At 38.1% G+C, this 18,119-nt stretch overlaps 2 protein-coding genes across 2 annotated transcripts; both read right to left on the bottom strand.

Annotated features, from left to right (window-relative positions):
• Positions 1 to 774: 774 nt before the first annotated feature.
• Positions 775 to 11,704, bottom strand: btbd10b (BTB (POZ) domain containing 10b). The gene is made up of 8 exons (XM_026930804.3): positions 11,533 to 11,704; positions 8,048 to 8,244; positions 6,007 to 6,274; positions 5,795 to 5,897; positions 4,389 to 4,509; positions 3,180 to 3,377; positions 2,959 to 3,069; positions 775 to 1,980 (listed from the first exon to the last, which is right to left on the bottom strand). Exons 2-8 carry the CDS (start codon positions 8,199 to 8,201, stop codon positions 1,655 to 1,657), a joined length of 1,281 nt encoding a protein of 426 aa, XP_026786605.1. The 5' UTR covers positions 8,202 to 8,244; positions 11,533 to 11,704; the 3' UTR covers positions 775 to 1,654.
• A 245-nt stretch (positions 11,705 to 11,949) lies between these two features.
• On the bottom strand, positions 11,950 to 13,030 carry pth1b (parathyroid hormone 1b). Its single transcript, XM_026930845.3, has 3 exons — positions 12,877 to 13,030; positions 12,661 to 12,760; positions 11,950 to 12,554 (listed from the first exon to the last, which is right to left on the bottom strand). Exons 2-3 carry the CDS (start codon positions 12,732 to 12,734, stop codon positions 12,350 to 12,352), a joined length of 279 nt encoding a protein of 92 aa, XP_026786646.1. The 5' UTR covers positions 12,735 to 12,760; positions 12,877 to 13,030; the 3' UTR covers positions 11,950 to 12,349.
• Between the last annotated feature and the right edge of the window lie 5,089 nt (positions 13,031 to 18,119).

Below are 18,119 nucleotides of genomic sequence, written 5' to 3'. Positions count from 1 at the left end.
CTTTATATTCTTTGCTTTGCTCGCACACACCATTTTCTTCATTTCAGGCTGCAAATGCCCGCTACTACCGATTCTGTATGCCGCACCCATTTCTTGTTGATTTGACTGGTTGTTTGGGCTGATTATCTTCTTGATTACCTATGGCTATGTCTTGACAACCTCTCCACTCGGACTGCTGATTAAATTTCTCTAACAGGAGCTCTGACAATAGTTCAGGCTGTAAGACAAATCACAGGTTTATATTAATGCACTTGTTTTATAATACACACCCTTTCTATAGTAACAAATTAAACCCGTATGGGGGACAGTGTGCACGTTTTCTGTAAGGAGTCATTTATTTGCGGTTTCCCAGTAACATAAGCTGACGGTGGTAATCTGCTTCACGCCAGGTTCCATCACACCACGCTGTCACTGATTGTTTTTCCTTAACAGCACACCCTGTTGTGTACATAACTGATCACAGTAGTCCCTTTCTTTTTTTACATTTTACAAAAGCTACAGTACGTCATTTCCATCCCTTCTCCATTCTTGTGGATAAAACCTTACACGCTACAGCTCGGAATGAGGTTTGGTCTGCAGCTAGATTTCACATCTGGGTAAAATATATATTCAGCATACCGCCCCATAAATTTTATGTTTATGAAGTTTGAGAGTGGATAAACTTCACCAGTTTAGGATGTCAGGCAGTGGTTGCAGTATTGTGAGCGATAGTAAATAAACACATGCTGATGGCCAGCTGACACAGGATTAAAAAAAAAAAAAAAAGGCACCACCTTTGCTATCAAAAGCAGCTGATGTAATGTTTATTTTGGCTTGTGTTACACAAGTGCACAGAATCTCAGGTTTCCGCTTTGGAAGCTTTGAATCTTTGTACGTGCAAAGTCAAGAGGCACATGATATTACACTAACTGCACAACAGCTTAAGGGTTAACACACAAGCCAACACACAAGCCTGTGTGCTATAACTTTATTTATACAATGACTCAAGCTCTGAACAGTGGGATTCTGACCACATAAATGTAACACTGCATCCATTCAACAGGCAAACACAACTCCTTTGGCTACAAAGGAGCTTATGAGGGGAATCATCAACCCGGGATTGACAGAGCTTTTCTGAGTTGAAAAAATATTAGTGATAGTTACACAGTGACACCACCCAGGATACATATCAAAAACCTATCAAATGAGATCAAATATGATGATAAATCAATGCAATAATAATATAATGGAAATGGAAGAGTAATAATAATAATAATAATAACAATAATAATAAGCCCAATTACAAAATAAGTGAGGTTGCTTATTTCATTTCAAACAACAACAACAACAAAAAAAAATATATGAAAAGTTCCTTTGGTCAAGTAACAAAGAAAGAAAAAAAGAAAAAAAAAAAGAAAGAAAGAAAAAAAAAAAAACAGAAGAGCCCTGCCCATGCCAGTATCCCGAGTCCCCTCCTGGGTATTTTTTTATTTATTTATTTGTTTTATTTATTTTTTTTTAACACTTTCATAGTACAGTAGACTAGCTTGTTGAGGCTCTAAGGCTGCGAAAGGAGGTGCAGAAGGCAATCTGGTTAACGGTGTCACTCTCGCGCCATGCTGCAGCATGCTGTGGGAGAGGAGAGGAAGAACAGAGGGGAGGAAGAGGTGTGCATTCAGAGTGCAGGCGAGGCAGCGTCGGCGTCAGGCTCGTAGTTGTTGCTGTAGTGGTGTCCTGGAGCAGGGTGATTGGGCAGAATGTCCAGCTCGTCCACCTGAGGGCCGGGGTGCAGCACCACCAGTTGGTCCTGTGGAATGTCGGCTGCTGCTGCTGCCAGGTTTGTGATGGATTTGCTCTTCACACACTGGAAGTCCACGTGCCGGCTCTTACCCTCCTCCTTCTCCCAGGACATGCGGATGAAGGGCCTCTGCACGTAGTTGTAGATGACCTCAGGCCTGCCACCCGGCCGCTTCTTCACCTTTTCTTTGTAAGTGGGATATCCTATAAAAAAATGAAAATAAATAAAAAAGATTTTCTAGATATAAATTTCTCATTTAAATGTGTAAATGCAAATATGGCATGTTTAAAAAAAAAAAAAAAAAAAAGAGGTTTATTTTTAATAATCACTGATTAGAGATCACAGGTTATCAATGAACACAGGGACTTAATTTACCTGTAAAATACAATTTTTACTGTAAAAAAACATTTAAAAAATATATATATTTTATGCATTTTGATCTTGAAAAGATAAAGGAAAGGCCAAAACTGACACTTTCAGCTTTTGTAACTTGCACTGTTTTCATAATACAGCACTTAACACATCATTTTAATCATAATGAGAAAAAACTAATTTCCACTGGTTTGTCCAGTGTTTCCATATTAGGTTACCTAACAAGCAAAAAACCACAAGTGCATTACATGGTTTACAGCAAACTGGCAATTTTAGCAATTAAGTACGTATCCTTAATTTACTTTCAGCTAAGTTTCATCCAAATGCAGAAATAAATGGTAAATGGAAATTTATGAAGAAAAAAAAAAAAAAGCAAATGGAAGAAAATCAAGCATTTGTTTTTCAGTTTTCAGTTTTGATGTCTGGCGTCTCCTGAATCTCGGTTCTGGTTTCTGACAAAACTTTTAGTTTCAATGCTTTGGTGCAAATAATCAGTCACTGTAATTGTTTTTAAAAAAAAAAAAAAAAAAAAACTTTGCATATCCTAGATGGTTAAGAAGTTGGGGTCAGAGCACAGAGCACTGTTCTCTTTGTAAAATAACAACACACAGATTTAGAGGCCATGCAGGGAAACACTAGTAGGGGTTTAGAGCTCTTCTGTTAAATAATTTCTAAAAAACAAACTGTAATAAAAGGCCATATTTGTTATTGACAACACATTACAAATGAATAATTACAGTATATTTCTTGTTTTTATACAAAGTCCATGAACAATTATGAGCACTACAAATGAAAATGAAGAACCTTACCTTCAATGCCTAGTCTAATTTTCTTGAGTCCTCGTTCTTTTAAAACAGATTTGGCCACGTCTCGGTTTTCAATGTACTTGAAGAAACGGTAGAGTTTTGTACTGTATATTACTGAAACACAAGACACAGGATGATGTATTCAGCCAGGGGAAATGTCATTCTGAAGAAATGCAACAACTTGGTGTGTGTGTGTGTGGGTGTGTGTGTGTGTCTCCACTCACTCTGTGAATACTCCTCTCCCATCTGGGGTGGATACTCCTCATCCCAGTCCACCACGTCATCATCTGTGAGCACAACAATGTGACACTCCCTCTCTCCGCTTTGAGCGCTGGCCACCATCAGCGGCAGCACCATCTCTTCAAGGTAGAACTCAAACTGTCGCCGTGCACCATCATTCGACAGCTCATGCATCAGAGCACCTGAGGACAAACAAAACATCATAAACACACATGTACAAATGAAACGCTACATGCACCTTTCATTTAAAGGAATACACCAGAGTTATTATATCTTTTATGACATCTGTTGTTAATGATGACTATGGGCAAGAATTTCAACACATCCTTATACTTCAGCTTTCAGTCGAAGATATTTGTGAACCAAGATCTAAATTTAAATAATTTGTCCTTCCAGAAATGCTACTACTTTTTCAGACACAAAATTAATGGTTATGTGTGGGGTGGGCGATATGACAAATATCACGATTCTCAAAAGCATTTCTACGATACATGATATGCATCATGATATACAGGTTTGCAAACAAACTGCCAATGACACATTTTTAAGAAAACATGTTCGATGATATGATTAAGTGTGCACAAAAAAAATCTTTTTACTTTTTTGTGTAAAAAGAGTATCTATTTAGATAGATAGATAGATAGATAGATAGATAACCTTGAAATTGAGGGGAAAAAAAGAAAACTAAAAATTAACATTGTACTTAATCTGTAAACTTTAAAAAGTTAACATCGCACTGGCTTCTTCTAGTGAGTCTGTAATTAAATGTATTTTTTAAAAGAATCATAATATTAAAAAAAAAGAACATCCACAATATCTTAGAAAAGTATATTGTGACAGAAGTCATCACGACATCAATATAATATCGTCATATTGTCCCAGCACTAGTACGTGTTACCGATGTATGACGTGTGTATGACGCACACTGATATCACAAAAACGAAGAACGAATTTGGACAATTCCGATAGGACATACTCTTATGTCACATCCTAATGGTCGTATTTATGAACATATTATATAGCATATGTAAAAGGTTACTGACTGGATTCACCTGCTCTTAATAACGCAATTAGTCGCAAAAGTGTCAAACAAGAGCAATAAACAAAATGACATTTTCAGTAGAAAAAGCATTACATTACTGGAATAAATCCAAATAAATAATATTTCTATGTGTAATAGAAAGTGTACTCACTTAGATCCCTGCATTTGATCGTGCTATAGTCAAAAGAGATGCACAAATAGTCGCATGCTTCCCTCAGCTCGGGAATGGAGATCCCATCCGGACAGCGGATTATCCCGGTTTTGTAGTAATCCTAGCATTAGAGGAGAAGCAGCATTCAAACACATCAGTCCCTAAAACCATAATGACATGAGTATCAAGGCTCACAAAGTGCTGACACGTTTATACGGCGCCGGAGAGATGAAGATCACTCGGCTATAGTTAGCTTTTCGGTGGCCACAGGGATACAGTTTCACCTCCCACTCACATGCAAATTACTTTCAACCTACAACGATGTATTACAAGCTAGAAAAATAGCTTCGAAGCAGAAGTCAACTGCAAAATCTACTTCATAAGACTTGTCACAATCAACTGTACTGCAGAAGTGTTGTATTCGGTTTCCTGAATTGTACCTCAATTCTATCATAACCATCAGTAACAGACACCAGAGTGTGATTACAGCCCCAGTTTGGCTGTCAGCTTTGAGACATCAGGGCCACAGTACGAAGCCTGAGCATACTGAGACAAAGCTGATGCAAAGGTTTTAGATCCATTATTACAATGCACATGCGGACAGTGTCGCACAATGTTACCCAAAACGTATTATTATTTTTTTTTTAAGTATATAAACAGGTATAAAAATGCTCTGACGGAATACAGCAACTTTTATTGGTATATCAGGGACAGAAAAATCAGTAACCCAGACGGCTGGAATAAACAGATTTAGTGTCTGTGCTATTCGTGTATTTTTTTATTTTTGTAGTTGCTTTATGGACAAGCAGCTTCAAAAACAAAAAAACAAACAAACAAAAAAAAAGCCTGCTGCACCTACACACATGGGCTGAGACATGATCTGGCGGATGGAAGAACAGTTTATACTAGGCGGATTAATTAGTGCAAAGATGACAGACGACCTTTTCATAAAGCACAGTGCGGTCATATAACTCTCCTGCTAAACGTATGAAGAGAAATTAAAGACACTAGCCAGACTCAAATATTTTACTTTACAGCTCATAGCCAAAACATTCATCATTGACTTGATGACCTTATGTTGAGGTCACAAACACAATATGGTGTATCGAAACCTTTATTATGAAAGGATAAGGACTACGGCCACACATTTATTTCCCTTAGTCTTAAATTAACTAGCTAATTATCTGGCCATACATTACTGCATTATGCTAGCTATCATTTATTTAGCCAAGGCAGCAAACTGGAGCTTCCACTTGCCTGGTAGTCTAGCTAATGAATTTATCATTGGTCCACACCTGCTTATAAAAGTTAGGCAATTATTGTCAGCACACTTTCATTTTGGCTCAAAACTAGCATGGAGTAAGATCAGTGTGGTGTAAGAATACGTGGCGGCAGAGTAGACTTACCAGAATGGCCCTGAACACAGTGGAACTGATGCCTTCTGCCACCTCGTACTCGCCCTTCTCATTGGGCCGTGTGAAGTTGTGTTCTCGTCCTGAACCAAACATTCTGTAAAACAACATGCAAACAAGATTTAATCAACAATTCATCTCGTTATTTCTAAAGTAACATTACATTTTTGCTAATATTTTGCTACATGTGGTTGTTTAACACAAACCTGCCCAGCATGGTATTCGGTTGTGCGGTAAAGATGGAGGGGTCCACCACAAAGCGCGTGTTGTCCACAATGAGCGTGACCCTCTCAGAGGTGCGCATGCTACGAGCTCCTTCCTTGGCGTTTTCGTAAACAAACACCATTTCACCCGTGCCCATGCTCTTAAAGGTGCCCTCCGTGCTGGACAGGCTGCTGTTGCGACTACTGGAGCCACTGGGAGAGACTCTCTGAGGCCTGGGGCTGTTAGGCCGCGATGAGCCACTCTCCCGTTCTGCACAAACACGTGATCAATACAGAAACGAGCAATTATAACAATCAGATTAGTAATCAGATTACACTTATGGTAAACATAATGTTGAGTTGAAATACACTATTTTAAGCTCTTTCCTCAGCTAATGCAAAATGAGATCAAACTAAGATTGCTAGCAAGGGATAATACATATTAGTTTAAAAAGTTTATCTTTAATGGTTTGTGGCTAATATGCAGTTACATTTGTTGCTCAAGAGCAAGAAGAAGAACAGAATTGGCACATGCTATTATAAATACAAGAGATTAATAATTTGAGTCATTATCTTTTATAATTTGAGTCATTATCTCAACAGACAGACCTTCCTGGAAATAAATGCTACACTGAGAATGATGGGCGCCAACAGTTTCCCTTCAGTCTTGATCATGGGTGCAGGTTTCTTGTGTACATCGCATTATTGATGAAACACTTCACAAAGCTAGTGGTCCTCCTGGCACACTGGCATCGACTTGCACACTGGTATCAAGCTGTCACTATCGATTATTTTAATAATCGATTAGATGGCCATTTCCTTCGATTAATAATCGAGCAGTGCATATCATATGGTGCCTTAAAACCTACTTGTACAGATAATTGTTAATATTTGTTTTTTCCTACATAAATGCTACATATAAGTGCTATATAAATATACTTCATTTATCCTAAAATTCTGACTTTTTAAATGAAAAATATTTTTATTGTACTTTTTATAAGGTATAATGTACAGTATATATACAATTTTTTTTTTTTTTATACTGCATGGCTTTCCTGAACATAAATACTACAGGATCTGTACCATTACTGTTTCTTACTGTAAGTGAGACAAAGGAGAGAATTTTAAAAACAGCAAATACTTAATCTCAGTTTAAAATAACTTTATTACAACTTTATTTAAATAATTTGACTGATTTGTTATAGCTACGTTGTTAATGAAAACAAAATGTTGCAAGATGTTGCAATGTTATAAAAACATTTTTTATGTTCATCATAATAACTTACAGTATACTTTTTTATTGTAAGGTGGTTAGAGTATCAAAAATAGTTACTTAAGAAAATACTCAAGTAAAAATAAAAGTTCTCATCCAAATATCTACTTGAGTAAGAGTAACTATTTTTAACCACCTTTTTATTATGAACAGTTATTACAGTTATTATCATGAACATAAAAACGTTTTTATAACATTGCAACATCTTGCAACATTTTGTTTTCATTCACACAGCCACAGCGCTTAAATTATCATTTAATCAAAAACAGTAATGTTTCCGTTTTTGTATCGTGTGATTCTCAGAACTGACCACATTTACTGCCTTTCCATCAATTTGTGATCTACGTCATTCTAGTTATTTGTTTATTTCAAACCGATCTAAACCTTAGGCCTAACCCTGTGCATAACATCTGTCATCAAGCACATGGCTCTATTGTGTCTCTGTTTCTATAAATATTTCATATTGATATAACGAGCTCTTTCCTCCTTGTGCAAAATGAAATAGATCAAACTAAGACTGTAAGCAAGGTATAACTGCATCTATTCTGTCTATTTTATCTATTGTTAAATGGTGATGAAAATATTAAGGGTTAAAATTTACACCTGACTTGTTACTCTACAGAGTGCAGTATCTATCTGCTTCAGTGACTCAGCACTCTGTCACAGCTGGTCCAGTGAATTCCCATTTCCAAAAAATAACCAACTGCTGCAAGTCAGACTGCAAACAGACACAGAGTATCAGTGTGAGGAATAAGAGCAGTGGGATCTTACCACTAGTGTGTTGTCGTGTAGGTGAGGTGACATTTCGGATACAGGGGGTGAGCTGGCCTTCGCCCCGCTCGTGAGAGGAGTCACGTGAGCGGTCACTCGAGCGCCGGCGATCCCTCGAGCGCTCGCAGCCTCCGCTCGCACTGTGTAAGCTCATCTTTACCTGCTCAGCCGCGAGTCCAGACTAGTGGGCCGGGCCACTGAGGAGGAGACGACAAATAAAATATCTGATGATTCTATGTGATTTGACGTAAGCCTGAGGAGACAGGCATTTTTATTTTCACTGCAGCAGTAACCTTAATACTGTTTCCTCAGATAACATTTAAACTTTACCATAATGTGGTCAATCTGCAGAACTTTCATTTGACAATCAAATCAGAGAAGGAGAAATGCTTTAGTTAAACAAAAAAACAATTTGATGTAACATTAAGAGCGATTAAAACGTTTAAAAAGGATTTAAAACAAATCACTGTATAAAATAACATCAGAGGAAATTTGAAAAAGTCTAAAACTATTTGGTTTAAGCTGCCTAAAATGTATTTTGTTGTTGTTTTTTTTAATCAGCTAAATCTAGACTGAACCTAACAATAACCAAAAGACTAAAACTATGTATTTACATCAAACATCTATATCTAAATTAGATGTCAGAATTAACACTGTAATTAAGAAGTCAGAAAAATTTTAAATAAAAAGTGATGTTTTGTTAAACCCTCAGCCACTTCACAATCCTGATGCAGTACACACAGGCCTTGAGCTTTCATTGAAAAACCAGGAAATACCAGAGATGTCTTTCCATCTAGAGGGATTTCTAAATATACACAAACAATGAGAGGAAAAAATAACTGTAGGGTGAAATCCGGGTGCAGGCAATACTTCATAAATCATAATGCAAATGGGATTTGCTTGTTCGAAATATCTGAACGCGATGTACTCATGAGGTATGAGAAGTCTACATTGATGTATGTGAAGTATACAATTTCAATCAGTATGTAACCAATATAAAAACTCAACAATTCAGAAGACAAGAGAAGTTTTAAATCTGTTTGTGACCAATCGCCAGATCACCACTATCTGTCCCATCTGTGTGCTTCTTTTCTGTTTGTTTTCAACTCTCTTTACAAGTAATAAAAGTGAGTTATTCCATCTGTCACCTCACTATCACTGTTTCTTTTGTCTGTGCTCTTAATAGAAATTACAAAGTTTTCAAAATATGTAAATAATTGTTACTGTTTCCTAAATGAGGAAATGGTTTTAGTTCCATGACCAAAAGATGTCTTCTTTCGATACTAAACAAATGATAATATTATTTTCTGTTGTGATAAAACTCTATCCTGTGCATGTAAACAATCGTCCTTTTCATGTAACAGGTCTTGTTATGCAAACGATCAAGGCGGCGTATCAGATTAGTATATGGCACCATCTGGCAACTTCTAGAGCATGCGTTAGCTACTTTCCCAGAAAGGTTTTGGCAACACTGATTGCTCTAGTGTGTTTAAAACTGTAAGCAGTTGATGTGACCTCTGAATGATTGATGCGAATCAAAGCGGGGGCATTTAGTTAATCATTCAAAGCAGAATAAGGAAGTGTGACCTGTTTTCAGGATTAAGTAAACAAGTACTTTTAAGTTTCCTGTTTTGTTTTCTGTGTGTAACTGGAAAGTTTCAGTTGACAAATTTCTTTGTCACCAGTATTGCTCAACTCTCTTTTACAGACCACATGACAGTGATTGCGCTGTCGCTATATTGACTTAACGGATGATGGACCAAAGGCTACGCAATCATCAGATGAACAAGCTCTTACTAACATAATAGTAACAGGTAACTGTACAAACCTGAACTAGGATGACACCACCACGAGAAACGCCCAGTTAGAACTGACTTTCTCACTAGACAGGTAACTATTAGTTAAAGGTGCATTAGGAAAGATTAGCTCCTCTCCCAAAAGATTAGAGGTTCATAACAAATCACACACTTATGCACTTTTCTACCATTTTAGTGTGAGTATTGTGTTCAGATTGAAAATTCCAACAAGAAGAAACGCACTTCAAGTATCCAGATAATGCACTTATTCAATCGAAAAAAAAAAATAAATAAATAAATAAAAATGACGTGTAGAATGTTGGACACTTCACGCACTCAGCGGTCGCAGCTTTGCTTACGTAGAGGAAGAGAGGCGGGGCTACCAGGCGCTCACGCCGGCTCAAATTTGCTCAGAATCAAAAAAGGTCACGTTGGACATAAATGGCAACATCGACATAAATAATAAAATGAAGAAATTCATTTTCGTTGACTCTGGGTATTCTGCTAAAGCTAGCGGCGCCACATTACGTGTGTTTGACGTCATTTGCCATCGAATAGGAAACGGCTTATATTTCCGGTCAGTAAGAACCCTTTAATGTTCGGTTTGAGATGATACTATCCTTCTAAAATTCATACACTAGACGCTAGAGTACATAGTGTAAGGTCTCTAACAGTTAGGTGGGTTTGACATTTGAATGATTTGCTCCCTTGTTCACGAAGCTCCGCCCCCAGGATCTTGTAGAGTGATTGACACTGGGCACACCCAAACACAAACAATCATTCCGGGCCGGAAGTCTGTTTTCCAAACGAGTATTTCTCAACGACTTAATACACTTTTACTTAATCCATTGGTTTTAACAGGTATATAAGTAATACAAGTAATATATCTTCCAGGTTATTTGTACTCGTAAAGAATACAAAAATAAAAATAAATCGCATATTGCACCTTTAATAGTCATCCTCCGTCTCTGATGAGGACATTTCAACGAGATTTCAGCCACATCATGCAAGCATAAAGAAAACATAACGCTATAATAATTTAATCTCCAAAAAGATTTAACTGACAAGAATGCCAAGCGGATAGAGAGCTAGCTAGCTAACAACATGCAGTCTGTTTTCTTCTATAATGTCTGAATAAAACCAAATAAATGCTCTAACTCCAGACAGTGATCTGACAAAACCCTGGTATCATCAGACACCGAGATAAACCAACGCTGGCTTCGTCTCTGCTTAATCCTGAAAGTAGTCACATACCGAGCAGCTAGCTAACAAATAATTATTTACTGTAAAGTTGATTTTCCTTCGTGGTTTAGCCATAGATAATGTTAGCAAACAAAAGACCGCTTTAAACATTAAGCTCGGAAGTTGGCTAATCAGCTAGCTATGTTTCTCCAGTCAGGTAACGTCAGGTAACGTTAGCAACCTAGCTTCAAATACACACACTTACACACAAAGTTAGCCAGGAACTCTGTAGATAGATACAGAAATAAAGTATTAATAATTCACATGACATAACAGACTTATATGTTTAGCCTAACTGCTCTCTAGCCTTCCTGTGGCTAAGAGGAGAGACGAGCTAAAGGCTAGCAAGTTAGCATATATTTTAAAGGAATTCGAGTCACGGCAAAAGTAAAACCTCAAAAGCTAACAATGAAAACTCTTATCATGAAAAAGTAAGCTGTTTCTTACCTTTATAGCGTCATAAGCATTGATATTCGGATCAGTGTTTTTGGTAAAAGAGCCAAGTCATCGACGGGCAAAAATAAAATTATGAAAAATTCCACATACGCGTCTGCATTTTCCAAAAAAATCAATCCTGCCTGACTGCTACTGCTGACAGGAAATAACTGTAGAGCGAGTCAAATCTCGCGAGAACTGGAAACAGCGCCGCATCAGTACAATTTTTAAAAATGTCAACTCTCGCGAGAACTGTAAACTGACGCTCGCACACCTGAGCATTGCCGTGTAGAGCTCTACAGTATTCTTTTACAGTATTTAAAAAAAATACAAACTTTTTGTTGTATTGTAAACCTTTTAAAAAACTTTAAACATAGTCATCAATAATGCAGAACATATTTGATTGGTCCAAGACATTTTAGATACAATTATTATATTTATTTTATTATTTGTAGAATAAATAAATTAAAAAACAAGCAGTATTATTTGGGCTACATCAACATTGCATAATAAAATAATTTTAAAAAATATTTGTTACATATTCTAATAGAAAGTGTAGAGCAGAAGCTGTGCCCTTCCTTGTCCTTGTCCTCTTTACATTTGAACTCATTTGTACAACTAGTCAAACATTTTCCAAGTTATATCACTGAAACTATGAAATAAATTACTACAAAACAATAAATAAAACAAATGGCGAATTAGTGCACTTAATCAACAAAGACTTAACACAGAGACAGGAAAATTTGTCTTATCTCTGTGGCATTAAAACACAATAAGCTTTAAAAAAAAAAAAAAAGACAGTAAGACAAAACAGAAGCAGTTCCCATTGTTAACTTGAGATCCAGACTGGACTGTTCCAGGCTCGGAAATCTGAAGAAAGAGTCCTGGTTTTCCCCTTTTGTCCTTTCTGTGAGTCATTGATACCGGGTATGATTACAGTCTTCAGCTTTACTTGAAGCCAGTCCTGTCTTTCCACTGCTTGTTTGTGTTCTCCGACATTGTGCATCAGCTGGACTTCACTGATGGACCTCTTACTGTGGTGTGAAGTGTGAATAGTTGATCAGTCAACATAACCAAGTAACAAGTAAAATAAAGCTGTCAAAATACACTACAATGAATCAAAACAATAAATCTTCTTACCTGATTGGCAGCCCTTCCAAACGTACTAGACTGCAAAGACTCCAGAACAAAATAATTAAAATAGCTTTATCCATTGCTGGTACTGGAAATATTTTATTGGCTGCAAAGATTAAAGAAGAAATGAAGAATAAAGAATTAGTTACTTGAATCAAAAGCATGACAAAACAATTAACTGTGACTTGGGATATCAGATTGATTATAACATAATCAACTTACAAAACTGTCATTTGCTGTTGCAATTTCCAACGAAGCCCCATGTGTCGGTCACCATTTCAGTTGTGGTGGGTGCTGGTGTCTTTTCTTTTTATTCCCAAGCCCCTCCCCTTGGTCATTGATGAGCAATCCCGATTATTGATGGTGAGGTCACCCCATGCTTTGATGGCAAAAGGCATGTATATGACGACACCTCTAGTCACCCTCCACCACTACCACTTCTGTTTTCAACACCTCGACTAAGACCTCTTGTGATTAAACTGTCATCAAACTGATACAATATATGGATGTTCAGGAAGAGTATGTGCTTCCATTAGATGGAAGGTAGAAGATGGTGGAAGGGAGAAGATCTTACAGAAGATCTTGATTGTATTTGCTTTAAATTTCAGGTTCAGAAGACAAACTTTTATAATAAAAATAAGTATTATTATTATGATAAATAACTTTTTTGGGTAGGTAATTTGTTGTATTCATTGTTTTTTTTCTTGTCCTATAATAATAATAATAATAATAATAATAATAAGTATTATTATTATTATTATTACTAAAAATAACTTTTGTATAGGTAATATGTTGTATTCATTGCCTGGGGTAAGAGAAATTCAAAGAAAAAGCAAGCAAAAAGCAAAAAAAACAAAGTGGGGACAAAAAAAATCACAAAAATTACAATAGTATAGCCTGGCTATTTACAAAACACACTTATACACAAAATACACAGAAAAGGACATGACTCCCATTTTATCCGTGGTACCATAATTTGGATGTCGCAAATTGATTGCCATATTTGCCATATATGCATGGCAAAACAAGGCCTAGCTGATGCTTGCATGATCTATGATGATCTATGGGAAGTGGACAACCTTGTCATACTCTTGTGGGACACATTGGGTAACCATGAGAGAAGTTTTCTAAATGTGGCAGAGGAATGGCTATGTCATGACACAAGTAGTAAGTCCTAGAAAACATCCAAAGTGATATATGGTACAACAAATCTCTTGTATAGTATTGAAACTCTTTTGTCTGAGGTCAGCTGACCACCGAATGGTTGCTTTGTTTCCCAATAGAACATACTATATCTTAAATTTTACTCCTAAATTAGTAAGGGTGAGCTATTTCTTCTAAATCAGGAAGGGAGAGCTTACAGATTGAGGTCGAAAGGACTCCACCCCCGAGGCCACATGGCATAGTGCGTAGCAGGGCATTTTTCGGACAACATTCAGCATCTCTTTCAAAGGGCAAAGATTGATTTGTGTATTGTGTGATATGTAAAAGCATTGGTAGGTCAGTGTGGTGGCATTGAGTGCTACACATCTATTAATAATAGTGGCCTGTTTGGTGTCTGGTCAGCATGACATCATAGTGATCTTTTTCTTTTCTTTGAGTAATTTTGAGTTTGGGGAAGGCAGAGGCACTAAGTCAGGCAGTTTAAGTAAATTAAAACATAGAAATAACCATTATTTAAATTTAATATGAAACTTTATTTGTATAAGGAGGAGTCAAATAAGGCAAATAAACAGCACACAGTACTGCTTCAATAAATAATAATCTTAATAATTCATCTTAAATTTAAGTTAAATTCTTTTACCCATTTCAGCTTAATTTTTTGGCCTTAACTTGTTCGAAGGAGGAGAAGTAGAGGCCATGTATTTTTAGCTTAACTTAGCTTTACTATTTTTGTTTTGTGGGCTTTTTTTTATGAAGGATATATGTAAGAAGAAAAATATTTACATTTTGAATTTTTAATGGAAAGGAGCTGCAAGAAAAAAAAATCTGACTCAGATAGTTACCTTTGCAATTTTCTAAAACTGAACAGCTTTCACATGGATTGCAAAGGATATACCACAGGATTTATTTCGTATGTAAACAGCTCTGCCCTCCCACCTAACGCTGCCCTTGATGAGGCTGAGTACTGATGAGACTGAGCCTGCAGCACAAGTGGAATCCACTGCTAAATTGTTCTCATTACCTCATGCAAGTACGATGTGTGTCATCCCACTAATGGTATGTCGCTGCAGTAGTGTGCACAGGAACCTGGCAGGGATTAAGGTGAAGAATTGCTTACAAACCATTAACTGGGGTCACCCCCATGTGGTAGTGACAGCCATGCAGCAATAAAATCATACAGGTCTCCCTCTAAAGGTGGAACAGTGAGTTTGTTATACAAAATAAATCTATATATAACCTTTTGTTCAACTTGTGCTTGGTATGGTCCTTTGTTAATAGACAATATTCTATTTATATCTGTAAGAATGTGAAATTTTTCACATGTGAGAAAGAGGCATCCTCCCAAGCATTTCAGTTATTCTCAGCAAGTCATAAATTCTGTATGTCTGCATTATTTACTGCACTGACTACCTCTTAGACCAGAAAGTGACAGTGTAAGCATGTGCTATGATATCACCCATGCCTTATGCGATCACACTTTTTTTTATTAAATGTGAACATTTGCATTTTATTTTAATAACATTTTCGCCCCTTTGAGGATCAAGAACTTGTTGTGGTGAAGTGGCTTGGGTAGTTCAGTGAACCTCAGGGCTATGTCACTTTGAGCCACCCTTGATGAACAAACACAGAAGGGAGTTTGAACAGACACAGAAGGGAAAAGCGATCTTAAAGGCCTTCCTGAAAGGTACGAAAAAAAAAAAGACAAGTGTGCCCTGTCCGGTTTAGGGTTACCGGGACTTACGCCTGGAGCCAGGCCCAGGAGCATCCGATGACAGGGCCACCCATGCAACCTGGTCTGGCTCAGCCTGATGTGGGTGTGGTATCATCCATCATTTGGGTCAATGGACAGTGGGCAGGAGGCATGTTATAGACAGTTTTAGAAGGTCTAGACTTTTGCAGTTGAAACTGGCTTTGAGAATGTGGAATGTCACTTTGCTGACAGAGAAGGAGCCTGCAAAGGAATTGACTACATATAGTCAGCTTTATATCCATACATGGTATGGATTCCAGTGCTAAACTTTAATCAATTTTGTGGTTGTGTCATCAGATTTGAGGCCATATGTTTAGGACAGTCAGGTAAAGAGATGGGCAGAGCTGTCATCTGATCATCCCTTGGTAGTGAGTTGGATTCACAGAGAACCAGCAAGATTTATGTGGTAAACCAAGGAGAGTTTCTGAGTTGCTTGGAGACATCTGTGAGAGCTTCTGTGAGAGATGATTTCATCTCCTACCACCAAAAACTTTCTCGCTTGTACCGAGAGAGGTCAGGGTCATTGAGTCTGAAACTGGACCATGTACAAGCTGCAAGAAGCTGTGGTCAGAAGGCTACCACTGCCTATCATTGCCAGTAATCCTAGGATGCGCTGGTGGACACCAGTGATTTGGGAAGTCATCAAGTTGAAGGAGGGGGCCTTCAGTATAATGATTAGATTTAGTGGTATAGGAGAGCCAGAAAGGATGCAGCAAAAGAAGTTACAGAAGCAAAAGTTTGGACTTGGGGAGGAGTGTGTCTGGTCATGGGAAAAACACTTTCTGGTGGCCCCACAGCTGTTCTGGTAAAATGTTCGGTATCACAGAAGATGGAGACAAGGCCATGCACAAGCTCTGCTGAGCAAGTGCAGGGGAGTATTGACCGCTACTGGGAATATTGTTGAGTGAAGGAAGAAGCACTTTTAAGAATTAATCTAGCTCTGTGAATACTACGGTGGTCAGAATCCTTCACAGCAACATGGCTGTAGGGGTGGATGAGATTTGACCAGATGTCCTGAAGGCACTAAACAAGGATGAGTTGTGTGGTTAAAGCCAGTGTTCAGGTGAGGAGACTTTGTCAAATAGTTGAACTGAGGATTCTGGAGAAACTATGGAGATGCTCTTCATTGTTGCACATTTTTGATAAGGGTCATGGGTGTATGTTAATCCAGTGATGTGTCTTGTGGATTTGCAGAAGGCTTACAGAAGACATTGTACTTACTTGTCAATCTCTGATCCATCCTATTTTCACCTGTAGTCACAAGCTTTGAGTAGTGGCCAAAAGACTAAGGTCACAAGTAGAAGCAGTGGAAATGCAGTTCCTCCACAGGCTTGCTGGAGGAATTTATTCTCCATGATAGGTTGAGGAGCTTCACAATCTGTGACACCATCTGAGTATAGCTACTGCTCCTCCAAATTCAGAGGAGGTAGTTATAGTGGTGCGGGCAGTTGTATCGGGTATGTCCCACAGGATGGACACCCTGGGGCAGGCCGAGAACCCACTGGAGACATCATACACTATATGGCCAAAAGTATGTGGACACCTGACCATTCACACTCATATGTGTTTGTTGAACATAACATTCTGGATTTAGCCATCTTTGGTGTTATAATAACCTCCACTTTTCTGGGAAGGCTTTACACTAGATTGTGGAGCTTGGATGTGGGAATTTGGGCCCATTCAGTCACAAAAGCATTAGTGAGGTCAGACACTGATATTGAGCGAGAAGGCCTGGCGCACAGTCAGCAGTCCAATTCATCCCAAACGTGTTCACTGGGGTTGAGGTCAGGGCTCTGTGCAGGCCACTTGAGTTCTTCCACACCAACCTTAGCAAACCATATCTTTATGGACCTCGCTTTATGCACATGGGCATTGTCATGCTGTAACAGGTTTGGGGATACCTAGTTCCAATGAAGGGAAATCTTAATTCTACAGCGTACAAAGACATTCTAGACAGTTATAAGCTTCAAACTATGTGGCAACAGTTTGGAGGAGTCCAAAATATGGGTGTGATGGTCAGGTGTTCATAAACTATTGGCCCATACAGAACACCCCACAAGACCTGCCATTTTGGAGATGCTCTGACCCAGTCGTCTAGCCATCACAATCGGCCCTTGTCAAAGTCGCTCAGATCCTTACACTTGCCATTTTTTCCTGCTTCCAACATATTAACTTCGCGAACTGACTGTTCACGTGCTGCCTAATATATCCCACTCCTTGACAGGTGCCACTGTAACGAGACAATCAATGTTATTCACTTCACCTATCAGTGGTTTTAATGTTATGGATGATCAGTGTATTTCTGTATATTGATTGTTTCAAAGCAAATACGGTGAGGTAAGGTTAGAAGATAAGAAGCCCTTCTTTGCATACTGCTGATGCTCTGCGCGTCCATGTTGATTTGATGTCACTTGCTGAACTCGGAGGTGAGAAGACCATATATCCCAAGTTCCCAAGAGATGAGGGGGTGTTTCCTTTGGCTTTTTCCTGGTCGGAGGTCGGGAATTACGTGCTCTAGTTGAATGCAGCATACTGTACGTACAGAAGAGAT

Source organism: Pangasianodon hypophthalmus, chromosome 11 (genome assembly GCF_027358585.1).
Source record: "Pangasianodon hypophthalmus isolate fPanHyp1 chromosome 11, fPanHyp1.pri, whole genome shotgun sequence".
Taxonomy (NCBI): domain Eukaryota; kingdom Metazoa; phylum Chordata; class Actinopteri; order Siluriformes; family Pangasiidae; genus Pangasianodon; species Pangasianodon hypophthalmus.
This window is presented reverse-complemented; position numbering and strand designations above follow the sequence as displayed.

Coding starts and splice junctions, on each gene's coding strand:
- btbd10b (XM_026930804.3), bottom strand. CDS start 8,201: ATGAGCTTACACAGTGCGAGCGGAGGCTGCGAGCGCTCGAGGGATCGC. Junction 6,275..8,047: donor TACACGACAACACACTAGTG/GTAAGATCCCAC, acceptor GTGTTTGTGCAG/AACGGGAGAGTGGCTCATCG. Junction 5,898..6,006: donor CCGAATACCATGCTGGGCAG/GTTTGTGTTAAA, acceptor GTTGTTTTACAG/AATGTTTGGTTCAGGACGAG.
- pth1b (XM_026930845.3), bottom strand. CDS start 12,734: ATGGATAAAGCTATTTTAATTATTTTGTTCTGGAGTCTTTGCAGTCTA. Junction 12,555..12,660: donor TTGGAAGGGCTGCCAATCAG/GTAAGAAGATTT, acceptor TTCACACCACAG/TAAGAGGTCCATCAGTGAAG.